General features: G+C 38.7%; 1 protein-coding gene across 3 annotated transcripts in view; it reads right to left on the reverse strand.

The window, feature by feature from the left end:
* Window positions 1–21454, reverse strand: part of dpp6b (dipeptidyl-peptidase 6b) — a 141564-nt gene that overhangs the window by 74672 nt on the left and 45438 nt on the right. Inside the window, exon 1 of one of the 3 annotated variants that reach the window (XM_026936537.3) lies at window positions 14613–14728. The exons of the other annotated variants lie outside the window; for them this stretch is intronic. Within the exon in view, the coding sequence (XP_026792338.3) occupies window positions 14613–14654 (42 nt within the window). The 5' untranslated portion in view covers window positions 14655–14728. Of the gene's footprint in view, window positions 1–14612; window positions 14729–21454 lie in introns of those variants that run through there. 3 annotated transcript variants of the gene reach the window in all.

Genomic DNA, 21454 nt, shown 5'->3' on the forward strand with positions numbered 1-21454 from the left:
AAGTGAATGGTGTGAAAACACCCTTACTGTGACCTTCATGTCTGCCCGCCCACATGAAAGTAAAAACCGCCCACTTGTGTAATTTTTGGTTGTCAGTATGAAATCTACTGGCGTACCTAATGATGTCGCCAACTCAAAATACGGATTATTGTGTATACTTGTTTATGCTCCAATGAAACCCAACAATCATGTTGCTGTAAAATGAGAAAAGAAAACTTTAGGTTACACAACTGTATTTCTAGTCTGAATTAGCTACTTTTAACTTTTTTTGCAAGTGGATTTGAGGAAAGGTGCTTTTGCTCTCCTCAAAGTAGAGTATTTCTACCTAAGCAGGTTTTGCAGCACTTTTCTCACCTCTGCCAGAGTGACACATGCCTCGGAATTTTTAATCAAGCTTTTTTAAAAAAAATCTGAGTTTCAATCCTGCCAGATCTCCAACCTGTTTTAAACCTGAGCAGGCTGTTACATAAGTAAATGCGACAAACCCAATACACTGCGAAATATTTACACCACTGCCATCGCAAGGCTTTTCAATCCAAGCCGAACATCAAGGTCTCATCCTTGGTCTCATCCGAAAGGTCTCTTATTATTAAGCCATGAAGTTGAGAACACGCTGATATTTTCACTGTTGCTATTTGGCTCCCTGAAACACTCAGCCCTAATTTTAGCATATGCCTGACACCCTTCCCCCTCACACACACAGACACACACACACACACACGTTTCTTTCCCTGAGATGTGTCACACTGCGTCTTCCCCTTTCCTCTCATGCAGAAGTCTCTAGAACATTCGAGGCAGGTGCTAACGAATGACAGGTCTGAAAATGGAGAGAACTCGAACGCACAAAAGTGTCAGTCCATCAAGGAATCATTTCTACAGAGCGTGCATTGATTCGACCTTCATGAGTTACAAGTTGAACGCTGACAGGAGCTTGCGGTACATTAATGAGAGGGAGGTGTGTGTGTGTGTGTGTGTGTGTGTGTGCCAACAGAGGAGTTGTACAATTACGTGGCTCGTTGATCGTGTTAATAATATTCCATGGAGACCTGGGGTTAAATAGCGCAAGAGCAGATGGGAACAGAGCTTCATCACCTTCGGTTTATGTGAATGCCAAGCAGAGATGAGATCCAGTACTATAATTTAATGGAATGAAAAAAAAAGATGAACTGCATATACACAACCGTCCCCCAACTTTCCCCACAACAATACATCTTTATCCTGGTCAGGGTGGCGGTGTATCCTGAACCTATCCCGAGAACATGGGATCCATCGCAGGATCAACACTGAACATACACCATACACACACTAGTGGCAATTTAATTTCACCAATCCACCTACTGTCATGTTCTTGGGAGGTGGGAGGAAACCGGAGAACTCTGAGGACACAGAGAGAACATGCGAAATCATCACAGATTGAGCAAAACAAGTTCACAGCGTTAAGTTTGATCAATATGGTGGAATCCACAGAAGACAATAACCCGAGCTCAGGATTGAAACAGGGAGCTGTGCATTGGCATCGCAAGCCGTTGTACTACTACGCCACCCAGATTTCAACTTGCAACACGATTTAATTATACCTCCTCTTTAAGTAGCCCAGATCATTGCTCCTGTTTTTCATACTATGACATCCAATGTAATTCCAAAGCTTTCTGTTAGATAGGAAGCTAGCATATTTTGCATAGCTTGATTAACTAGTCACCATGTTTGCTAGCTAAATGAACCCTGTATTTATAATATATATATATATTTACATATATATCATGTAAATAGATTTGTATTAAATTTAATAGAGGTGGGTAGCATTGCTTGCATAGTCCATATCCATGGTCTTCTCTTGTCCACTTGGGTTTCCTTCGGATTCTCTGGCTTCCACTGACCTCCCAAGAACATGTTGTTGGGTGGACAAGCCAGGCTAAATTGCCCCTACATGTGAATAAGTGTGTGTATGGTGTCCTGCGATGTACTGGTGTCCCATCCAGGGTGTATTCCCACCTCAAAGCTCTTTCCAAGAGTTATGAGTTAGCAGTGATGTGCGATGTTGAGTGGCGTGCTGACGATCTTTATACTGAAGCCCAAGATGCAGTTCAGTTCAGTAAAGATCAGTCAGTGCACAGTTCTTTACTCATGCTGTAAAATGAACAATTATCAGGGCGGTTATTAGCTATAAGCAGTATCTTATGGCCTCCGATATTTGGATCATGGGTGTCCGTGATTTAGATATCCCTGATTTAGATAGATACTTGTCTTTTGTTAAAAACACCCCACACATAAAACTGAACTGAACTAAAGAGTGAGAAAGAAGAAACTGCGGGTCATCACCCAAACAAAGCTATTGGTCACTGATGCAAATTACTGTAATTATGCTGAAAGTCTGCGATGCAAAACTGCAGTGAATTCCATTGACATGAAAGTCACTTTACTTGGATGACAAATAGATAGCGTGACTCAAGTGTCTCTTTTATGCCTACATGTTTGGTGGTTTTCAAAAAAAAAAGAACAATGGACTATATTGCAAATCATTTACTCCGCGGATTATTTAGACTTCCCGTCTTTAGACAATAGAAGAAGTGACTATTCATGTATGCGTGCGAGTATGACATATATTATTTATTGTCTGTGAAGCTGTGAACAGACAGCACATTTCTAAACGTTTGATCATGCTAATCGAATCACACCTGCCCATGCTGTCACCTACAGCTACGCTACAGCCGTTCTGCATGCTAACAGGCTCTCAATTCCCTTTAATAGAACGCTACTTCTTTTTTTCCTTTGGATCGCAATGGTGGTTGGCATGGCAACTAAGTGCAGATGCCTTGCTTGTGTTTTGTGGCTAATAGTCAGAGATGGAATTAAAAAAAAAAAAAAAAAAAAAACTCCTTTGGTTGGCATGCTATACTACTACAGAAAATAAAATCACCTTAAAATTGTTTCCAAAATATCTATGAAGTATGAACCCTTGTAAAAATATAAGGTTTAATGTTCTCCTTTTAAAAAAAAAGAAAAAGAAAAAATGGCAATAATACGGTTGCATAATGTTCTGACAGTTATCATAGCTTGAAGGAAACGAGTTCACAGTGTTACGGTTACAGAAGTAAATTTTCATCTGATGCTAAGTGTCATTACAGTGCAGCAGTTTTTATCCTAATCATTTTTGATATTCCTGATGGTTTTGTTTCCACTATGACACTAAACATATACGGATTCAGATAGTGTCATTATTACACCTCCAATAAAACAGCTGCGTGTTAGCTAGCTAAATTGCTAGCTTTAACAGTGTTCCTAGGTGCTTAGCAACGATATTTTCAACCATTTTTTTTCATGGATTTAGATGTTTTTGGAGCCTGTAAGAATAATTTGCACAGTTCCACTGTACACATGTACCAATATACACAGCTAATCACAGACTGTACTATATATATTCAATATACAGATGTTCAAGATACGTGATATTGTTATGATGGATGCTTCAAAATATCGTCACTCACCCCATGTCCCCTGTATATATCTATTTTTATATACATATATATATATATATATATATATATATATATATATATATATATATATATATATATATATATAACTATATGTATGACTAACTATATTTCACTGTAAATAATGTTATATAGCTAACAAGTAAGGATTGTTGTGGAGTTCCACAAGGCTGCTCTTCTCACTGTACATGATAACTTTAAGTAATATATGGTGATGATACGCAATTATATATTTACATTCCTAACGAATATGAAAACTAATCAAATGTGTGCCACAGCTATTTCTCAGTGAGCATCTACAAAATGTTTTGCAGGTTTAATCAGGATAAAAATAAAATACAGAGACTCAGCGCTCTGGGGCAGAACCGAACCTACAGAACTGAACCTCTTTTGTTTTGGCAGAGTGACTATGTTTGGTATGAAATTTCATTTCCAGTCAACCGTTGTTTTTTTGTTTTTGTTTTTTAAAAAGATATAATGTAAATCTGCCGTATTGCAGCAGCAACACATCGGACAGTTCCCAGGAAGACCGGCTCAATCTGTTAGTCGGAGCTAAATCATGTTTACTAGAGTGAATATCGATATATTAGCAGATGGTTCATCGCAGAAGCCAAGCAAAACATATGCTCATTATGCTGAAGTGCAAGCCAGCAAGAAAATATCTTCCTTTCATTTAGCCTGAAGCTCAAGTGCCAGCTCAGCTGAAGTGTTTTTCACATTCGTCCTCCAGGTTGTTTGAGCCGGGTGCTCCAGAACGACAGAAGAGGAGACTTTTCATGCCTTTGTTTTGCATCATGTTCAGTTATTGTTTGTATTGTACATTTCTCATTCCATTCGCTGAATGGAAAAAGTTCAGCGAAAGAAAGTTCGGATTATCCTCGAATAAGACGTGCTGTCACTGAGCAAGCATACACACTAACAGTTTTCAATGCAGCAGTAATGAGTAGGGGCGTAAAGAAGAAAATATTCAAATTGGAAAATTACAGACAGATACTGCCAGTGAAAATCCACACACACTCACAGACGGGTGCTGCGTCCCAATTCGCCTACTTCTACTATGCTAAAACTATATTAAACTCTTTCAGTGAAGAAAAAGTGAATACTTTTGAGAGTATAGCAAAAGAATATGCAAGTACTGGGACATACTAACACGTCATGTAACGGAAGAGAACATTGTTGGCTAGTTACACACACTGCCACCGTAAATGAACTATTGAAGACACATGACCAAATTTACACTCAAACTCCATGGTTGCAGGTTGAATTTGGCGAAGCAAACTGACACAAAACTCCTCCTCCTTCGCGCAAGGAGTTGTGGGCAATATTAGCTGAAAAAGTGTCCACGGATCCACACTTCGAAAATTCACCAGAAATAGTAGACCATCCGGGTACCTTTGGGAAACTCATTTCAGCATACTACGATTTGGGACATACTACAATTTGGATAGTAGGCAAATTGGGACACAGCAAGAGTGTTCCAGGTTTCTTTTTCCAAGACAACATGGATGGACACTGCAACTTGGAACGTAACATGACAATACTTAAAAGATATTTCACACACAATTTTTCATGAGTCTACTACTGAACCATCACCACTTGGGCACATCAAAATAGTGCAAACTCTTAAACTGATCTTGTAATTTTGTCAATATCTTGAATTCCATTGGTTGTTGAGACATCAGAGTTTGAAACAAAATCAATGAAACATAGTAGTTTAAGGAAAAAGTGTGACTTTTAGCAGATTTGTCTATTAAAGTGGGGTGTATAAGCCACTAATATCACTCATGTTTGGAAATTTGGCACTTTTTCCTGGCCTTCTGTGGTAACTTCTGAGCATTTAGACAGATAGAAAACAAGTTTGTCTTTATAAAATCCTAAACATGGCTTTACAAAGAAGAATTTTTTAATTGAAAATATTATATTTTTCTGTGATGTTAGAATTCAGCCAAAATACTTTACAGACTTTCTTTTTAGGTCACAAGCAACAAATAAAAAAAAAAAAATAAAAAAAAAAAGAATGTACAAAATCTTAGACATGCAGGAACAACCCTATCTGAACGGACTCTATTGGAATGATCCATGACCAGATATTTACGTTATATATTTGATAACTAAACACGTGATACAAAAAGAAGCAGGGGATTCGAAATCGCCATGGATACTGTCCTTCTTCCATTACAATTTCCAAGGACTTTTTTTTTTTTTACAATTTCCAATCTTCTGCTAAACTCAATAGAGTCCAAACTACCTCCCTGAAGGCCATGATTGAAAAGATCAGGTGCTTCATTGCCACGGCAGAGGAGAAGATTGGCTGAGTTTGACCTGATCCTTCTGCACAATGCAGAGTTAATGGAGGTGTTTACTTCTTAAACTCTATTAAACTATCAAAATGGAGAAACCCTGGTAAGAATGCGCCTGGAGAATCAATAATACGATTACTCATTAGAGCTCTTTAAATCGATGTGTAAACCGGGTAAGGAGACTCTGAAGTAGTGATTTAAGACACAATTATTCGTCCTGTGGGCTAAATGAAATCAGAGGCAGCCGGAATAGCTATTGATTGCGAGATGACCAGAGTTGCTTAATATCAAGAAAGTAGGAAAAAAGGCAAGAAACTCCTCTGTCCTGAAGATGTCAGAAAAGTTCCAGCTTTACCTCTGACTGTTGCAAAGTGCTGACACTGGAGACTCCTTCCATAGATGTTAAATAAATTACAGAAAACTTCACCGTATCAACGATTAAACAAGTTTCTTTTAAGCCGTTTAAGTGGCGCGTTGACCTTACAAGTCCCAGTGAACGAGCTGTTGCTATAGAAACAATAACGTATTAGAACAAGCGCATTAATATAAACCTGTGATTTGCAGCTGCACTGCTGTCACAGCTTTTAAACACGTTCTGTCTCTACGACTCACACTCAGGATTTTCATTCCAGCTACGTTCAGAGTCAGCTTATCAACGTATTAGCCATCTAGCAGAACAAAATAAAAATAAAATTTAAAAACATCATTTCAGCTGTCGGTGCTACATAAACCACAAATCTGATGCAATATTTTTGAAATATGAAGTGTTTTATCGCTGCTGTTTGCACTCATGAACAGCTTCATCTGCCATTTTCTTGTTGTTTTGAAATGGAAATTGCATCCAGTTGCAATGCCTTCTGGGTAACTTCTGCTTCTATAGTGATAATGACTCCATCCCTCATTTAACGGTTGTCTGGTAAACTTCAAGAAAAGCAAAAGAGCAAACCTTAAATTGAGGCTAATGGCAAGGGGAAGTTGACAAGGACATGATAAAAGCTGTATGGAAACCCAGCCAGATTCTCTGATGAAGTCCCCTTCCATGTTCACACACAGCCTTCAAAGCGCCATGACTTAATCATGCTTCTGCTCATCGAAGCGATCACCTGCACCTTTTCATGTTCAAGAGATACTTGATCTCATGCGCTTAAGAAAGATTTCACAATAACACTCATTATTTCAGTACTCAGGCGGTCAACCGGTATGAAATTTCTTTTTGAGGTCGCCCTACAGGCTCTTAAAAGATTAGTTAGTACAGACAATTATTAGTTTGCGTAAGTCACTGTAGGAACCGTAGACACTTAAGTGCAAAAGTTACGTCAATATTTACGCTGGGAAAGTTCCTCGTATTCAGAGTCGGGTTACACACGCTAAAGTCAATTTTCTGGTTGCGTTTTCAGATTATGCAAATCACCTGCGTGTAGTTCACGCCTCCGAGGTCAGACAGTGGTGCCAGACTGAATACTGCTGCTCACTTGAGCTGATATCATGCAAGAATAATGCGCTTAAGTACAAGAGTGTAACTGAGACACGCCCCTATTTTACTCAAACTCTTCCCCTCATGCGTAACTCTCATGCAACGTCTTATTAGCCCTTTGTAACTGAGCTCCGAGTATGGCTCAATGCTGGTATTTATAATGTAACTTTTTATCATTTACTTGGAGCTGAAGTCTTGATGGAAAATGTAAAAATATATTGTTATACCTGGCGTTCCTCAGGGCTGAATTCTAGGACCATTTATTTTGCATTAACAAATAAACTTTTAACTTTTCTGAGATATTTCAGAATAGTGTATTGTGGCAGAATTTATCACAATATTCTTATTATATCATCATATCGCCCAGCCCTAGTAAGAGGTAAGCAACAAACAAAAAGTCTGACGTGTAAACACTGGACAAGCGTAATTAAATTAAATTTTAATTACATTTTTTTCTAACATTGGTATCTATAATGTCACTTTGTGTCCCATGCCTTATATGTTACTTACTTATTTTTTAACAATTTGGAATATTGTTTATTATTTATCTTTTGACATTATTTAGAGCTGTGTCTGTGTTAAAGGTCAGCTGAAGGCGTTGAGGATTTAACCCTGTAATGGAGGCCATAATGGGTTGTGTGATTGGGTTCTGTGTGTCCTGTACATGCTAGATTGAGGTTTTCTAGCTCCAGGCCTCAGGGGGAGGTCTGTGTGCTATAACAACCTGGACAGAAATGAAGGCAATCTTACGGCCCGGTGTCATCCAAGGGTACTTTCATTATCAAGTCTCAGGTGTGGTCGTGAGTCAGGGTTGTTCAAATTGCAAGAAGGAACGAGGAAATTAGTCGATGATTTGGTGACCAGAACATTCAGTCCTGGCTGAAACTCAGGAGACACCGCGTCTCTGCTACAGAGAAGACAATCCAGAAGACATCCAGAACTCAGTATCCAAAATTCCCTGTCCATAAGAAGTGAACAATTAACTAGAGAAGTCCTTAAAATTTACTTTACTTACAAATTCTTACTAGAGGTGACAAAAATATCATAGTTGAAGACGTTTCTATGATACAAGATATGCCTCATGCTATATAGTTTTAAGTTTTTCGCAAAACAGACATTGCATTAAAAAAAAACAGGTGAAGTTTAATAATACCTTTCAAGTCTCACTTGTCTTTAAACACAAACAAAAGTTTTAGCACCCTACATTTTTTCATATAAACTTCTGCCTGTAAAAAGGAGCAGGTTCTCATTTCCTAAGCATTCATTTTTAAAAAGAATTAAATGGTACGGATAATTTTCGCACAACTTTTCAAAACACTTTTCAAATTTCCTTTTGTCTTTTATTTCCTTATAACAATGCTTTTTATGTCATTATTTTTGATAGACGTCTACACAGCACGGCACATTTATTTTACCTTCAAGTGTAATGATTTCATGGTTAAACTCAGGCTCGTTGTCTTGTATTTATTTGCTTGGTAAATGGCAGAAATGTTGGATTTGCTCCAGATTTGTCTCAGCTTGGTCATCTCTAGACGTACATTTCACATTCACATCAGGTGTATTCATTTGCTACATAAAAAAAACAAAAACAAAAAAAACGGTCCTTGAATTAAACCCTGAGGAACGCCAACTACTGCAAATTTGTTTAGTAATTCCTCTAAATTGGAAGCTGGTCAAGGCTCCTTAGCTGAGTAAACAAGAAGCTCTGAGTCGTGAAGAGATTTTTAAATCGTTTTTAAAACATTCAGGCTTTTGGATGATTCAGCACTCGTTAAAGGATCATTAGCTGAAACAAACCCCGCTCTCATGCAATGATTTATGGGTCTTCTGTACTTTATTATTGTTTTTCCGTGAAGGCGATAAAAAGAGACTTTGGAAATAAAAGTTATCAACTGCGGTTCTCCAAAAATAACAACAAAGGTGACATAAAAAAATTAATACACTAATATTTTTTTAAATATACATTATAATACTTAAACAAAGAGGAAAATGGATCTTGCGTTATCATTTACAGAGACAGACAAAAGAAAGGGATTAAAAGGGAATGTGAAGGACAGTAAGGGTGAAACTGAGCAGAGAGATAATACTACCTGGAAAAAGTGTGGATTTATAAGGACAGATTTAAAAAAGAATAAATGGTAAATTTAAAAAAGAATAAATATGCTGGCAGAATTATTCACAAATCATTCGCAATAGAATTTACACAAGAAATGTTGCGTTCATATAAATCCAGTTCGTTTGGAAAACCATTTGTGTCTTACATCTCGCTCCTCAATTTGTTTAAATTTTGTATTAGGAGACTCTCTAATGTGAAATGTGAAAAACTTGGTTTAGAAAAGAAACTGTTCATATCGTATGTTTCATGAAAATTTACACATCAGGAGATTTGTTAATGTGAATGTTATCGCCTCCTGAGACACTGTCCCCGCATGGCAAAATGTCCTGGCTTAAAGTGCAGGGTCACTTAGAACCTATTACTCATTAGATCATCTGAGGATTGTCCTGATATGCTCAGATAACTAATTACACTCGCTAGATTAGTTTACACTCGCTAGATTGTCATAAACTCGCTGGATTAGTTTACACTCACTAGATTAGCCTACACTCACTAGATTAGTTTACACTCACTAGATTAGTTTACACTCACTAGATTAGTTTACACTCGATAGATTAGCCTACACTTGCTAGATTAGCCTACATTCGCTAGATTAGTTTACACTCACTAGATTAGTTTACACTCGATAGATTAGCCTACACTTGCTAGATTACACTCTCTATATTAGTTTACACTCGCTAAATTAGTTTAGACTCGCTAAATTAGTTTAGACTCGCTAGATTAGTTTATACTTGCTAGATTACACTCTCTAGATTAGTTTACACTCACTAGATTAGTTTACACTCGCTTGATTAGTTTACACTTGCTAGATTACACTCTCTAGATTAGTTTACACTCACTTGATTAGTTTACACTTTCTAGATTACACTCTCTAGATTAGTTTACACTCGCTTGATTAGTTTACACTTTCTAGATTACACTCTCTAAATTAGTTTACACTTGCTAGATTAGTTTACACTTTCTAGATTACACTCTCTAGATTAGTTTACACTTGCTAGATTAGTTTACACTCAATAAATTAGTTTACACACGCTAGATTACACTCTCTAGATTAGTTTCCACTCGCTAGATTAGTTTACTCTTTCTAGATTATACTCGCTAGATTAGTTTACACTCTTTAGATTAGTTTACACTCTCTAGATTAGTTTACACTCTCTAGCTTAGTTTACACTTGCTAATTTAGTGTGCACTCTCTAGATTAGTTTACACTCAATAAATGAGTTTACACACGCTAGATTACACTCTCTAGATTAGTTTCCACTCGCTACATTAGTTTATTCTTTCTAGATTACACTCTCTAGATTAGTTTACACTCTCTAGATTAGTTTACACACCTGATTAGTTTACACTCTTTAGACAGTAAGTATGTTTGTTCCTGATTTCTCCCATTCTCATTTCCTTTCTTGCATCCTCAGAGGGAGGAGCTAAGAAGCAAGGAGGCACAAATAAAGAAATGAGACGCACCCACAGTTTCAGACACACTTTTTTTGCAATACTCATTATTCCACAGTGTTCAAGTCAAGAACCGTTTACTTTCATAACTAAATCGAACGTAAGGTCAAAGTCAAACCAGCTGCAATGTTACTGCGTAAATTAGCATTCTGATACTGCGTGTCAGTAAACATCACACCCAATCACAAGCATAAGGACACACTCAGCACTTCTTTAAAATGCTGCATTGAAAAGAAAAGTCAGAGAGATAGAGCACAATCAGATAAACACTTCCCAACGCGAGCACTCAAGCCCTCGGCTGTCTGATCATTAACAGTGTTTCAAACACACACCACAAGCCACAAAAGATGCTTTTTTTTTACCACTCAATGATAAGCATGTAGGCGTCTCGCATGTCGGCTAAAACACGACACCCTCTTCACAATCAGGTTCAAATCAGCACCGTGAGTTTTGTAATACAAATTCACAAACTCACTTGTTTGTAATAATATAACAGACAAGTCATTCACTAAATGCTAGCATTATAGTAAACAGGCTAAAACACTAACTAGCATTATAGTAAACAGACTAAAACACTAACTAGCATTATAGTAAACAGCCTAAAACACTGACTAGCATTATAGTAAACAGGATAAAACACTAACTAGCATTATAGTAAACAAACTAAAACACAAACTAGCATTATAGTAAACAAACTAAAACACAAACTAGCATTATAGTACACACGTTAAAACACTAAGTAGCATTATAGTAAACAGCCTAAAACACTAACTAGAATTATAGTAAACAAGTTAGTAGCATTATAGTAAACAGACTAAAACACAAACTAGCATTATAGTGAACAGAAAAAAACCCCACTAACTAGCATCATAGTAAACAGGCTAAAACACAAACTAGCATTATAGTAAACAGGATAAAACACAAACTAGCATTATAGTAAACAGGCTAAAACACTAAATAGCCTTATAGTAAACAGGTTAAAACACCAACTATAGTAAACAGGCTAAAACACTAACTAGCATTATAGTAAACAGGCTACAATACAAACTAGCATTTAAGTACACAGGCTACAACACAAATTATTATTAGAGAATGCTAAAATTCAAACTAGTAAACAAACTGACAAACTAGCATTATAGTTTAAAAAACTAGCATTATAGAAGCTAACAGTTCTTGAAGAAGGAAATCCCATAATGTTTTTTTTTTAACCATTTATACTCTTTCTAAAACAAGACCCATTAAAACAATATTTCCAGCAAACTTTATGTTCTTCAGTATTTTACGTTCTTCGATCATTTTAAAAAGCATGTTAATACAGAGTGCTGTTCAGGTTATTTTGACCCTGATGGTAGCAAGGTGAAATAAGTTTGCTGGAATGGAAACCAAAGTTCCAGCTGCTGTGAAATCGATAGAGATGTCCTGCAGTGATTTATGCTAGGTATGCTAAGTTTGCTAATAGTGAGGGTTAAAGCCCCCGATGTCTGGCACCTTAAGCTCATTAAAACGTTCGAGCAGTCCGGCTGCTCCACGCGGATGCGCTGATGCATCATTATTATCGTAGCATATTGACTGGTGTGCATTTACCAACGTAAACAGCTGAGCGTGCAACGCCGGGCTTTTCGTTTTAAATACTCTGTGCATTAAGTGGAGACATTTCCTGCACAGTAAACAGCAGGAAGTGTGGTGATGGAGACCATTAGCCAGGATCCCTGAGAGCTAATGGACGTGACATAAAGAATGCCGAGACGCAAACACGCACGCATTTTCCACGACTTAGCTGAACAGAAACGATACAAAAACATCTTTCTAGCTTAAGTACTGCTGTTAGGGAAAGGGAGGGAACGAAAGGGTAGGGGAAAACATGATGTGCGATGTACTATTTTGGCTAAAATACACATAAAATAGCTGTTTAACATTAGCATTTTCAATACTGATCAGGATTCTGATAGCTTTCAGTCACTAGGTTAGCTTTCTCTCATTGGATTAGCTTTCTCTCACTATATTAGCATTCACTCACTATATTAGCGTTCGCTCACTATATTAGCTTTCACTCTGTAAATTATTTTCTTTTCGATAGGCTAGCTTTTATTGCTGTAGCTTTTATTGGCTAAGCTTGCGTTCACTTGCTAGGTTAGCTTTCACTCATTAGGTTATCTTTCAGTTGCTAGGTTAGCTTTCACTCACTAGGTCAGATTCTAGGCTTAGCTAGTCTTCTCTCACAATGTCCGCACTTGCTTGCTACGTTAGCCGTTTTCCTTGCTAGGTTATTTTTTATTTTTTACCCCTAGGTGAGCTTTGAGTCGCTAGGTTAGCATTTGCTGACTAGGATAGCTTTCACTCTATAAGTTAGGTTTCTCTTACTAGGTTAGCTTTTCTTCGCTAGGTTAATTTCACTCACTAGATTAGCTTCTAGTGACAGTCTTCACTTGCTAGGTTAGGTTTCTCTCACTAGGTTAGCTTTTGCTCACTAGCTTTCACTAGGCTGGGTGTACAGGATGAGGGCGGAGCTTCCTCAAGCTTTGCCAATGATTGGCTCCACCCACTTTCCACAGAACGCAAAGGAAGTCAGCAGTTATTCAGATTTTGTAGTAAAGATTGTGGAGCGCTTTTCAACAAAATCAGACATTAATTTAAAAATCCAACATTATTCTGTGATTGGTCCAAATCTGAGAGTTTTATTAAACACGTGTAAAAAAAAAAAAAAATAACAAAATAATCATAAATAAATAAAATATTAATAAATCAGACACCACCACTGTGGCTAACATCCAATCCACCATAAGAATGAGTCATAAAAAAACACACACTAGCGCAAGATTTAGCGACATGAAGGAATAAACCACGACAGGGTGGCGTGATGGAGTTACTGTCAACACCCTGAAGATGATTATTTTTCCATAACCGCACATCTCCAGAGGTTTTATTGCTCTTACAGCACAGCAATTTACCAACAATTACAATGGTTTAATTATCATCAAAGAGCCACGTCATACTTTTTATTCGTTTATAGTTCGTTTATAGCAGCTATGAATGGGCTTTCCAGCTCATCAGCCTCTCTTTTATCTCTTTTGAAGTAAAAAAAAAAAACGCAGCTTGTCATGTTACCGAGAAACCTGCCACCTGGAGCTCTGCGTTTTGACATCAGAATATGCTGATATGAAAAATATGTCAAAAGAGCAGATTTCCTCATGGCAGATGGATGTATAAATCTGAAAAGACTGACAGTCACGTAGTTGTTTCGAACTCTCTGATATGAACTGACCAGCAGAAGAGCTCCTACTTATTTCCCCTCAAGCTTTTACCGTAAAACCCCGTATATACGCACACTCCAGTTTCTACCCTAGAAAAGTGATTCTTGCGAAAGGACTGAAATGTCGGAAAACCTAAACGTACGGCTTTACCTCTGACTGTTACAAAGCGCTGACACTGGAGACTCCTTCCAGAAATGTTACACAAATGTCTCTACACAGAAAAATTCACCATAGCAATTGTTTTTTAAAATCCGTTTATTATAAGGAGCGTCTGCTGTCCAAGTCCTTGTGAAAGAGCTGTTGCTGTTGCTATAGAAACGATAACGTATTAGAACGAGCGCATTAATATAGACCCACATTTCTGTCAGAGCTGCTGTTATAGAATGTTAATCAACACCTTCTGACCAATCAGGATCCAGAATTCAACACCAAAGCCCCGGCTCTACACACAGTTACACATTACTAACCCTCTCACACAATCCAAACACAAATCAGAGTATTATTTGAGTTCTCAGAGAGACTTACGCTCCACAGTCGTGCCACTCTGGACAGCTTGCGTCTCTTCATGCTGCACGCTGATGATGAGTGTGTGAGAGACGGAGTGTGTGTATATGTGTGTGTGTAAGGTGGAGGGCTCAGGTCAAGGGCTGATGGGGTTTTTATGGAGCCTCTTTAAGTGCACCTGACCATGAGCCTAACCACACACACTCACACACACACACACACACACACACACACACACAGCTACTTTAGCATTCTGCCTGCCAGACGCTCACATTAAGGCGTCCCCATAATTTGTGTGTGTGTGTGTCTGTGTGTGTGTGTGTGTGTGTGTAATGTACTTCTGCAAGACAAAGTTCATCTCTCATCAGAAGATTGATTAATGTTCTATAACAGCAGCTCTGACAGTAGCACAGATTTATATTAATGCACTGGTTCTAATACATTATCGTTTCCATAGCAACAGCTCATTCGCAGGGACTCGTACGACGGACGTGCCGCATACACGGATTGTGTAATGGTTGATCTGGTGAACTTTTCTGTCATTTGTTTAACATGTAAGGAAGGAGTCTCCAGTGTCAGAGGTAAAGCTGTAGCTTTCCAAGTTTTCCGACATCTTCAGGACAGAGGAGTTTACGCTTTAGTTTCTCTTAAACTGTCATAGGAATGATGTAAATCCTCAACCGACACATGTTTATTTCACCGTTTCTATCCGATCATTATCCGTGACCACCGCAATATCTGAAGATTAGCAAATTTGAAGAAAGCTCCGCCCACTTCACATCACATCACGTCACGTATCGCTGAAAAGCTAGATTGCTGAAATACATATATATATATATATATATATATATATATATATATATATATATATACACACACACACACACACACACCCCAGTTTATGTGTCATTATGCTATACCTGTGACTTTCCTTTTATAAACTTCACTTATGTACCTTCAAAAAAAGGTTATTTTATGCATATTTAATTAGTCAAAGCCTCATTTGCATAAATAAACATCAGTATATGAATATTTTTCAAACCAGAAATCAACCACCGATGAAACAAGGTGAAATTACTGCACATTTTTCTTTTCATTTTTGGTCTGAACTATCTTTTTTTTTTTTTTTTAAATCTGGTGGCACATTTCAAGATGTTGCACATATACAGTGAAACTCAGAATAATATATTCATCATTTATTTCATATTTATTTAATATTAATAAAGACCTGAGCCTCAAATCATGTGTTATGATGTAAAATTGTACGTTATATCAACAATTTATTCAGAATAAGCTTTAGAAAAAAATTTCTCAAATAGAGACATCTCACACACACACACACACACACACACACACACACACACACACACACACATGGGCAACTCCTCCATAGGAAAAAAGTACACCCTGTACATTAATACAGGTTTCCACATTAATACACAATTACCCTCTCCTCCCACACACACACACACACACACACACACACACACACACACACACACAGACAGACCACTGACAGCACTTCCCAGCGCATTAGCTTCCACTCACACTTCACTAAGTATCGACATTACAAACCACACACATACACACATAAACACACCCATGCCAGCGCAGTCACTGCTTCCCACCACACACACACACACACACACACACACACACACACACACCACTCTGTCTGCTGTATTCTGAACGCGAGTGTGAATACAGCAAAGGAGGCGCGGCTTCTGAGTGTCAGTTTCAGTAAAGGAGGCGTGGCCTCTAAGAATACAGTGTGTTTGCTTAGAAACTAAAGTTGAAGAAAAAAACTTTTTTTGAAGCAGATACCAAAAAGCCAGCAAGCTAAACACCTAATTAACAAATACGTTAACAGTGTAACACAATGACACTATCTGTATCTGTATCCGTATCCGGATTTAAACCAAAAATGGACGTAAACACACTCAGCTAAAGCTTTTCAAAACTGATAAGAGAGCTAACCATATGACTGTTAGCGCTATGGCACAGAAAACATCCTAGCTAACGGTATTTCCACAGGTTTTTAAAGTTCACATTAAGAGGTAACGGTTGTCTATTTAACTGTAGACATACAGTGTAGCTAAAAAGATAACTAGCCTGATAGCTAACTCACTAGCATTTAACATATGAGACAGCACTATGCTACAGAGGAAGCAGGTGTGGCTTCGATGAGTGTCAGTTTCAGTAAAGGAGGCGCGGCTTCTGAGTGTCAGTTTCAGTAAAGGAGGCGTGGCTTCTATGAGTCAGTTTCAGTAAAGGAGGTGTGTTCTCTAAGTGTCTGTTTCAGTAAAGAAGGCGTGGCTTCTATGAGTGTTTCAGTAAAGGAGGTGTGGCTTCTATGAGTGTTTCAGTAAAGGAGGTGTGGCTTCTATAAGTGTTTCAGTAAAGGAGGTGTGGCTTCTATGAGTGTTTCAATAAAGAAGGCGTGGCTTCCATGAGTGTCAGTTTCGGTAAAGGAGGTGTGGCTTCTATGAGTGTTTCAGTAAAGAAGGCGTGGCTTCCATGAGTGTCAGTTTCGGTAAAGAAGGCGTGGCTTCTATGAGTGTTTCAGTAAAGAAGGCGTGGCTTCTATGAGTGTTTCATTAAAGGAGGCGTGGCTTCTATGAGTGTCAGTTTCAGTAAAGGAGGTGTGGCTTCTATGAGTGTTTCAGTAAAGAAGGCGTGGCTTCTATGAGTGTCAGTTTCAGTAAAGAAGGCGTGGCTTCTATGAGGGTCAGTTTCAGTAAAGGAGGTGTGGCTTCTATGAGTGTTTCAGTAAAGAAGGCGTGGCTTCTATGAGTGTCAGTTTCAGTAAAGGAGGCATGGCTTCTATGAGGGTCAGTTTCAGTAAAGAAGGCGTGGCTTCTACGAGTGTTTCAGTAAAGGACACGTGGCTTCTATGAGTGTCAGTTTCGTTAAAGGAGGCGTGGCTTCTATGAGTGTCAGTTTCAGTAAAGGAGGCGTGGCTTCTATGAGTGTCAGTTTCAGTAAAGGAGGCGTGGCTTCTATGAGGGTCAGTTTCAGTAAAGAAGGCGTGGCTTCTACGAGTGTTTCAGTAAAGGACACGTGGCTTCTATGAGTGTCAGTTTCAGTAAAGGAGGCGTGGCTTCTATGAGTGTCAGTTTCAGTAAAGGAGGCGTGGCTTCTATGAGTGTCAGTTTCAGTAAAGGAGGCGTGGCCTATTTGCTGGTGATGAGAAATTTGATTCAATTTACTAAGCCAATTCTTTTTTAATTGTTCGTTTTAACGAATCAAAGGTCTGACTCTGTTTATACACTGTTTCAACTCCGTAAGATGGTTAATCAGGTGACTTGTGTGGTAGGAAGATGCTGTAGTTCCTCCTCTTGATATTTTCGCAGTTTGCACTCGGGGATCAGACCGATACTTGATATACTCAATAACGCTTGCTAAGCAGATGAGACTTGAGAAAAACCTGACGGAGAGGAAAAAATGGTTCTCAGTGCTGCTGGCGGCGTTACAGCGTTTCCTCTGCTGCTAAAACAGGCGACGACATGGGAAACATAAAATGTTAATGCGCAGTGCATTATGGGATGCGCTCTAATGTATGCGCTGGCACGTAAACGATCGGACAGCAGTCACAGGGACTCGAGTGTGTGTGCGTGTGTGTGTGTGTGTGTCAATAAAGCACAACCTCCATGGCACGCCACATTACTGCCGCATCAAAACACGAGCAGAAATCACATCAGGTCATCCTGGTGCTCGGGGAAACCCTAGCGGTGATGTATCATCACCTTTCTACTCGCTTTTAACACGTTCAGTGTGCACATTTATTCCGAGCGATGCGTTGATCCTTACTGTGCTTTCAAATCCTTAATATTAACACTGAATCGCTGGGAAACCCATAAAGCGTTAATCCCTCAGTAACACACCACACTCACATCAGGCTTTGTGTTTTCTCCAGGAGGATTATTCTGCCCCCTGCCGCTAGCATCCCTTATTTATTTATTTATTTTTAATGATAAATTCAGAAAAAAAACACTTTTTTTTGGAACAAGCAAAGGAGCTGCGCTGCATTTGTTTACATTTCTCCAGAAAATAATTTATAGATTATTAATTTCACATCTGGAACATAATAATCTGTCCATTCTGTATGTTTCACTTTTTATAGAGTTGCTTTTAGACTATTGTTAATTGTAATAAATAAATGTGGTTTTCTTTAATATGTTATTTTTACTATATTATATTTACTATATATATTTGTTTATTTTAATATATATTGTTTATTTTATCTCTTTATATATTTTAATTTTATTTACATCAATATATAATTCTATAAGGTTTTAAAATGTAGATTAATGCTAAAATAAATAAAACATAAAACATAAAAAATTATGTTTTTGCTTCTAATTATATTTCTAATCATTTTTAATACTAATTTATACTATTATAAATTTACAGTATTTTTTTTTACTCTGTTTACTACACGTACCGTGAACATAAAGTTCGACAGGTTTGTTTTTCTTTTAAGCTCTCCATACTGAATCATAAATCATCTGGAAAATAAAAAAATAATAATTAATGAATTAATGAACTAATTAATAGTTAACTGCTTCGTGTGATTGGATAATGGCATGAACAAGCATGAGAGTGAGAGACGAGACACACACACACACACACACACACACACACACACACACAGACGCGAGGATCTGTTCCAGGTTTTTAAATAACACACACTGGAGTACTGAGCTTCAGCAGGGGGATATTTTGAGATTTCTGGAGTCTGAGCTCCTCCGCTGGCCGAACGCTGACATGACACGCTGAAACTCAGACCCGAGCCCCACTGAATCCACTGAAGTCCAATCTGATTGGTTTAAAATAATAAACAGCAGGAGTGACAGCTCAGGCTCAGAGATAACTCACTTACAGCAGCTTTAAACGATTTCAGTAGAAATATTGGGCTTCCAGTTGATTAATGTTAAAATGTTCAGCTGTTATTTATATTAATATTTATATTTATAATCGAGTTAGAGCCTGGAAGAAGCTGAGAAGAATGGAAAGGAGAAAAGAAAGAAAGAGTGATATGTATGTGGTGTTTATGTATGATGTATTCTTTATAAGGTGTGAGCTGTAGCCTCATTTAAGTCTATAAACCCTGGGGGCGGAGCTTAATATACCACTGCAGCAATAATACAGATATATAGAATGCTCTTATAGGAAAATAAAACAACCTCGGGGTGAGGACAGTGACTCCGCTTCATCACAACAACACCACAACACCACACCAACACCACAACAACACCACACCAACACCATACCAACACCACAACACCACACCACCACACCAACACCACAACACCACACCAACACCATACCAACACCACACCAACACCACAACACCACACCACCACCACAACACCACAACACCACAACACCACAACAACACCACACCAACAGCATACCAACACCACAACACCACACCACCACACCAACACCACAACACCATACCAACACCACAACACCACAAAACCACACCAACACCACAACACCACACCACCACCACAACACCACACCAACAACACAACACCAACACCACAACACCACACCAACACCATACCAACACCACAACACCACACCAACACCACAACAACACCATACCAACACCATACCAACACCACAACACCACAAAACCACACCAACACCACAACACCACACCACCACCACAACACCACACCAACACCACAACACCACAACACCACACCAACACCACAACACCATACCAACACCACAACACCACACCAACACCATACCAACACCACACCACCACCACAACACCACACCCCAGCACCACACCAACACCACACCCCAGCACCACAACACCACACTAACACCACAACAGCACCACACCATCACCACACCCCAGCACCACACCAACACCACACCCCAGCACCACAACACCACACCAACACCACACCCCAGCACCACACCAACACCACACCCCAGCACCACAACACAACACCACACCACAGCTGTCTCACTGTCTCTCTCTCTTTGTCATCTGTATACGTCATTCTTCTTTCTGTCTTTCTTTCTTTCTTTCTTTCAAGTAGAAATGTGTAGATGTAATCGTTGGTAAATTGCAGTGGTGTAGGAGGAATAACACACCTAAGGACATGCTGTTATAGGAAAATAATCAACCTCCGGGTGGTAACAGTAACACCGCTTCATTACACAATGTCCTGTTGTTGATTACTTTCCTGAAACAGCAACACACACAGTTTTTTATTCCGAACTTAATAAATTGGAGGTATGTAGATTGCTCATGTCTGTAATAAAAACAGGTTGCTGCTCGTTCCCAGTTTCTCAGAGATGCTCGATCATGTCGACCCAGTAAACTGCAGCCAGAGTTTAAACTTAAAGTGGATCAGAACATAAACACACACACACACACACACACACACAAACACACACACACACACACAAATGGTTATTCTTATCCCTGAGAGTGAGACACAAGTCGAAATGCAGATAGAGACTGAGAGAGAGACAGAAAAAAGGAGGGATGGAAAGATAGAGAGACTGAGAGAGGGAGAAACTGAGAGGGAGAGACTGATAGAAGGAGTGAGAGACAGACAGAGAAAAGGAGAGAGGGAGAAACAGAGAGAGAGAGAGACTGAGTAAAAGAAAGAGGGAGAGACTGAGAGGGAGAGACTGATAGAAAGAGTGAGAGACAGAGAGAAGGAGAGAGGGAGAGACAGAGAGAGAGAGACTGAGTAAAAGAAAGAGGGAGACACTGATAGAAGGAGTGAGACAGACAGAGAGAAGGAGAGAGGGAGAGACAGAGAGAGAGAGAGAGAGAGAGAGAGAGAGAGAGTTTGAGTAAAAGAAAGAGGGAGAGACTGATAGAA

The sequence above is a fragment of the Pangasianodon hypophthalmus genome, chromosome 4 (assembly GCF_027358585.1).
Source record: "Pangasianodon hypophthalmus isolate fPanHyp1 chromosome 4, fPanHyp1.pri, whole genome shotgun sequence".
NCBI lineage: Eukaryota > Metazoa > Chordata > Actinopteri > Siluriformes > Pangasiidae > Pangasianodon > Pangasianodon hypophthalmus.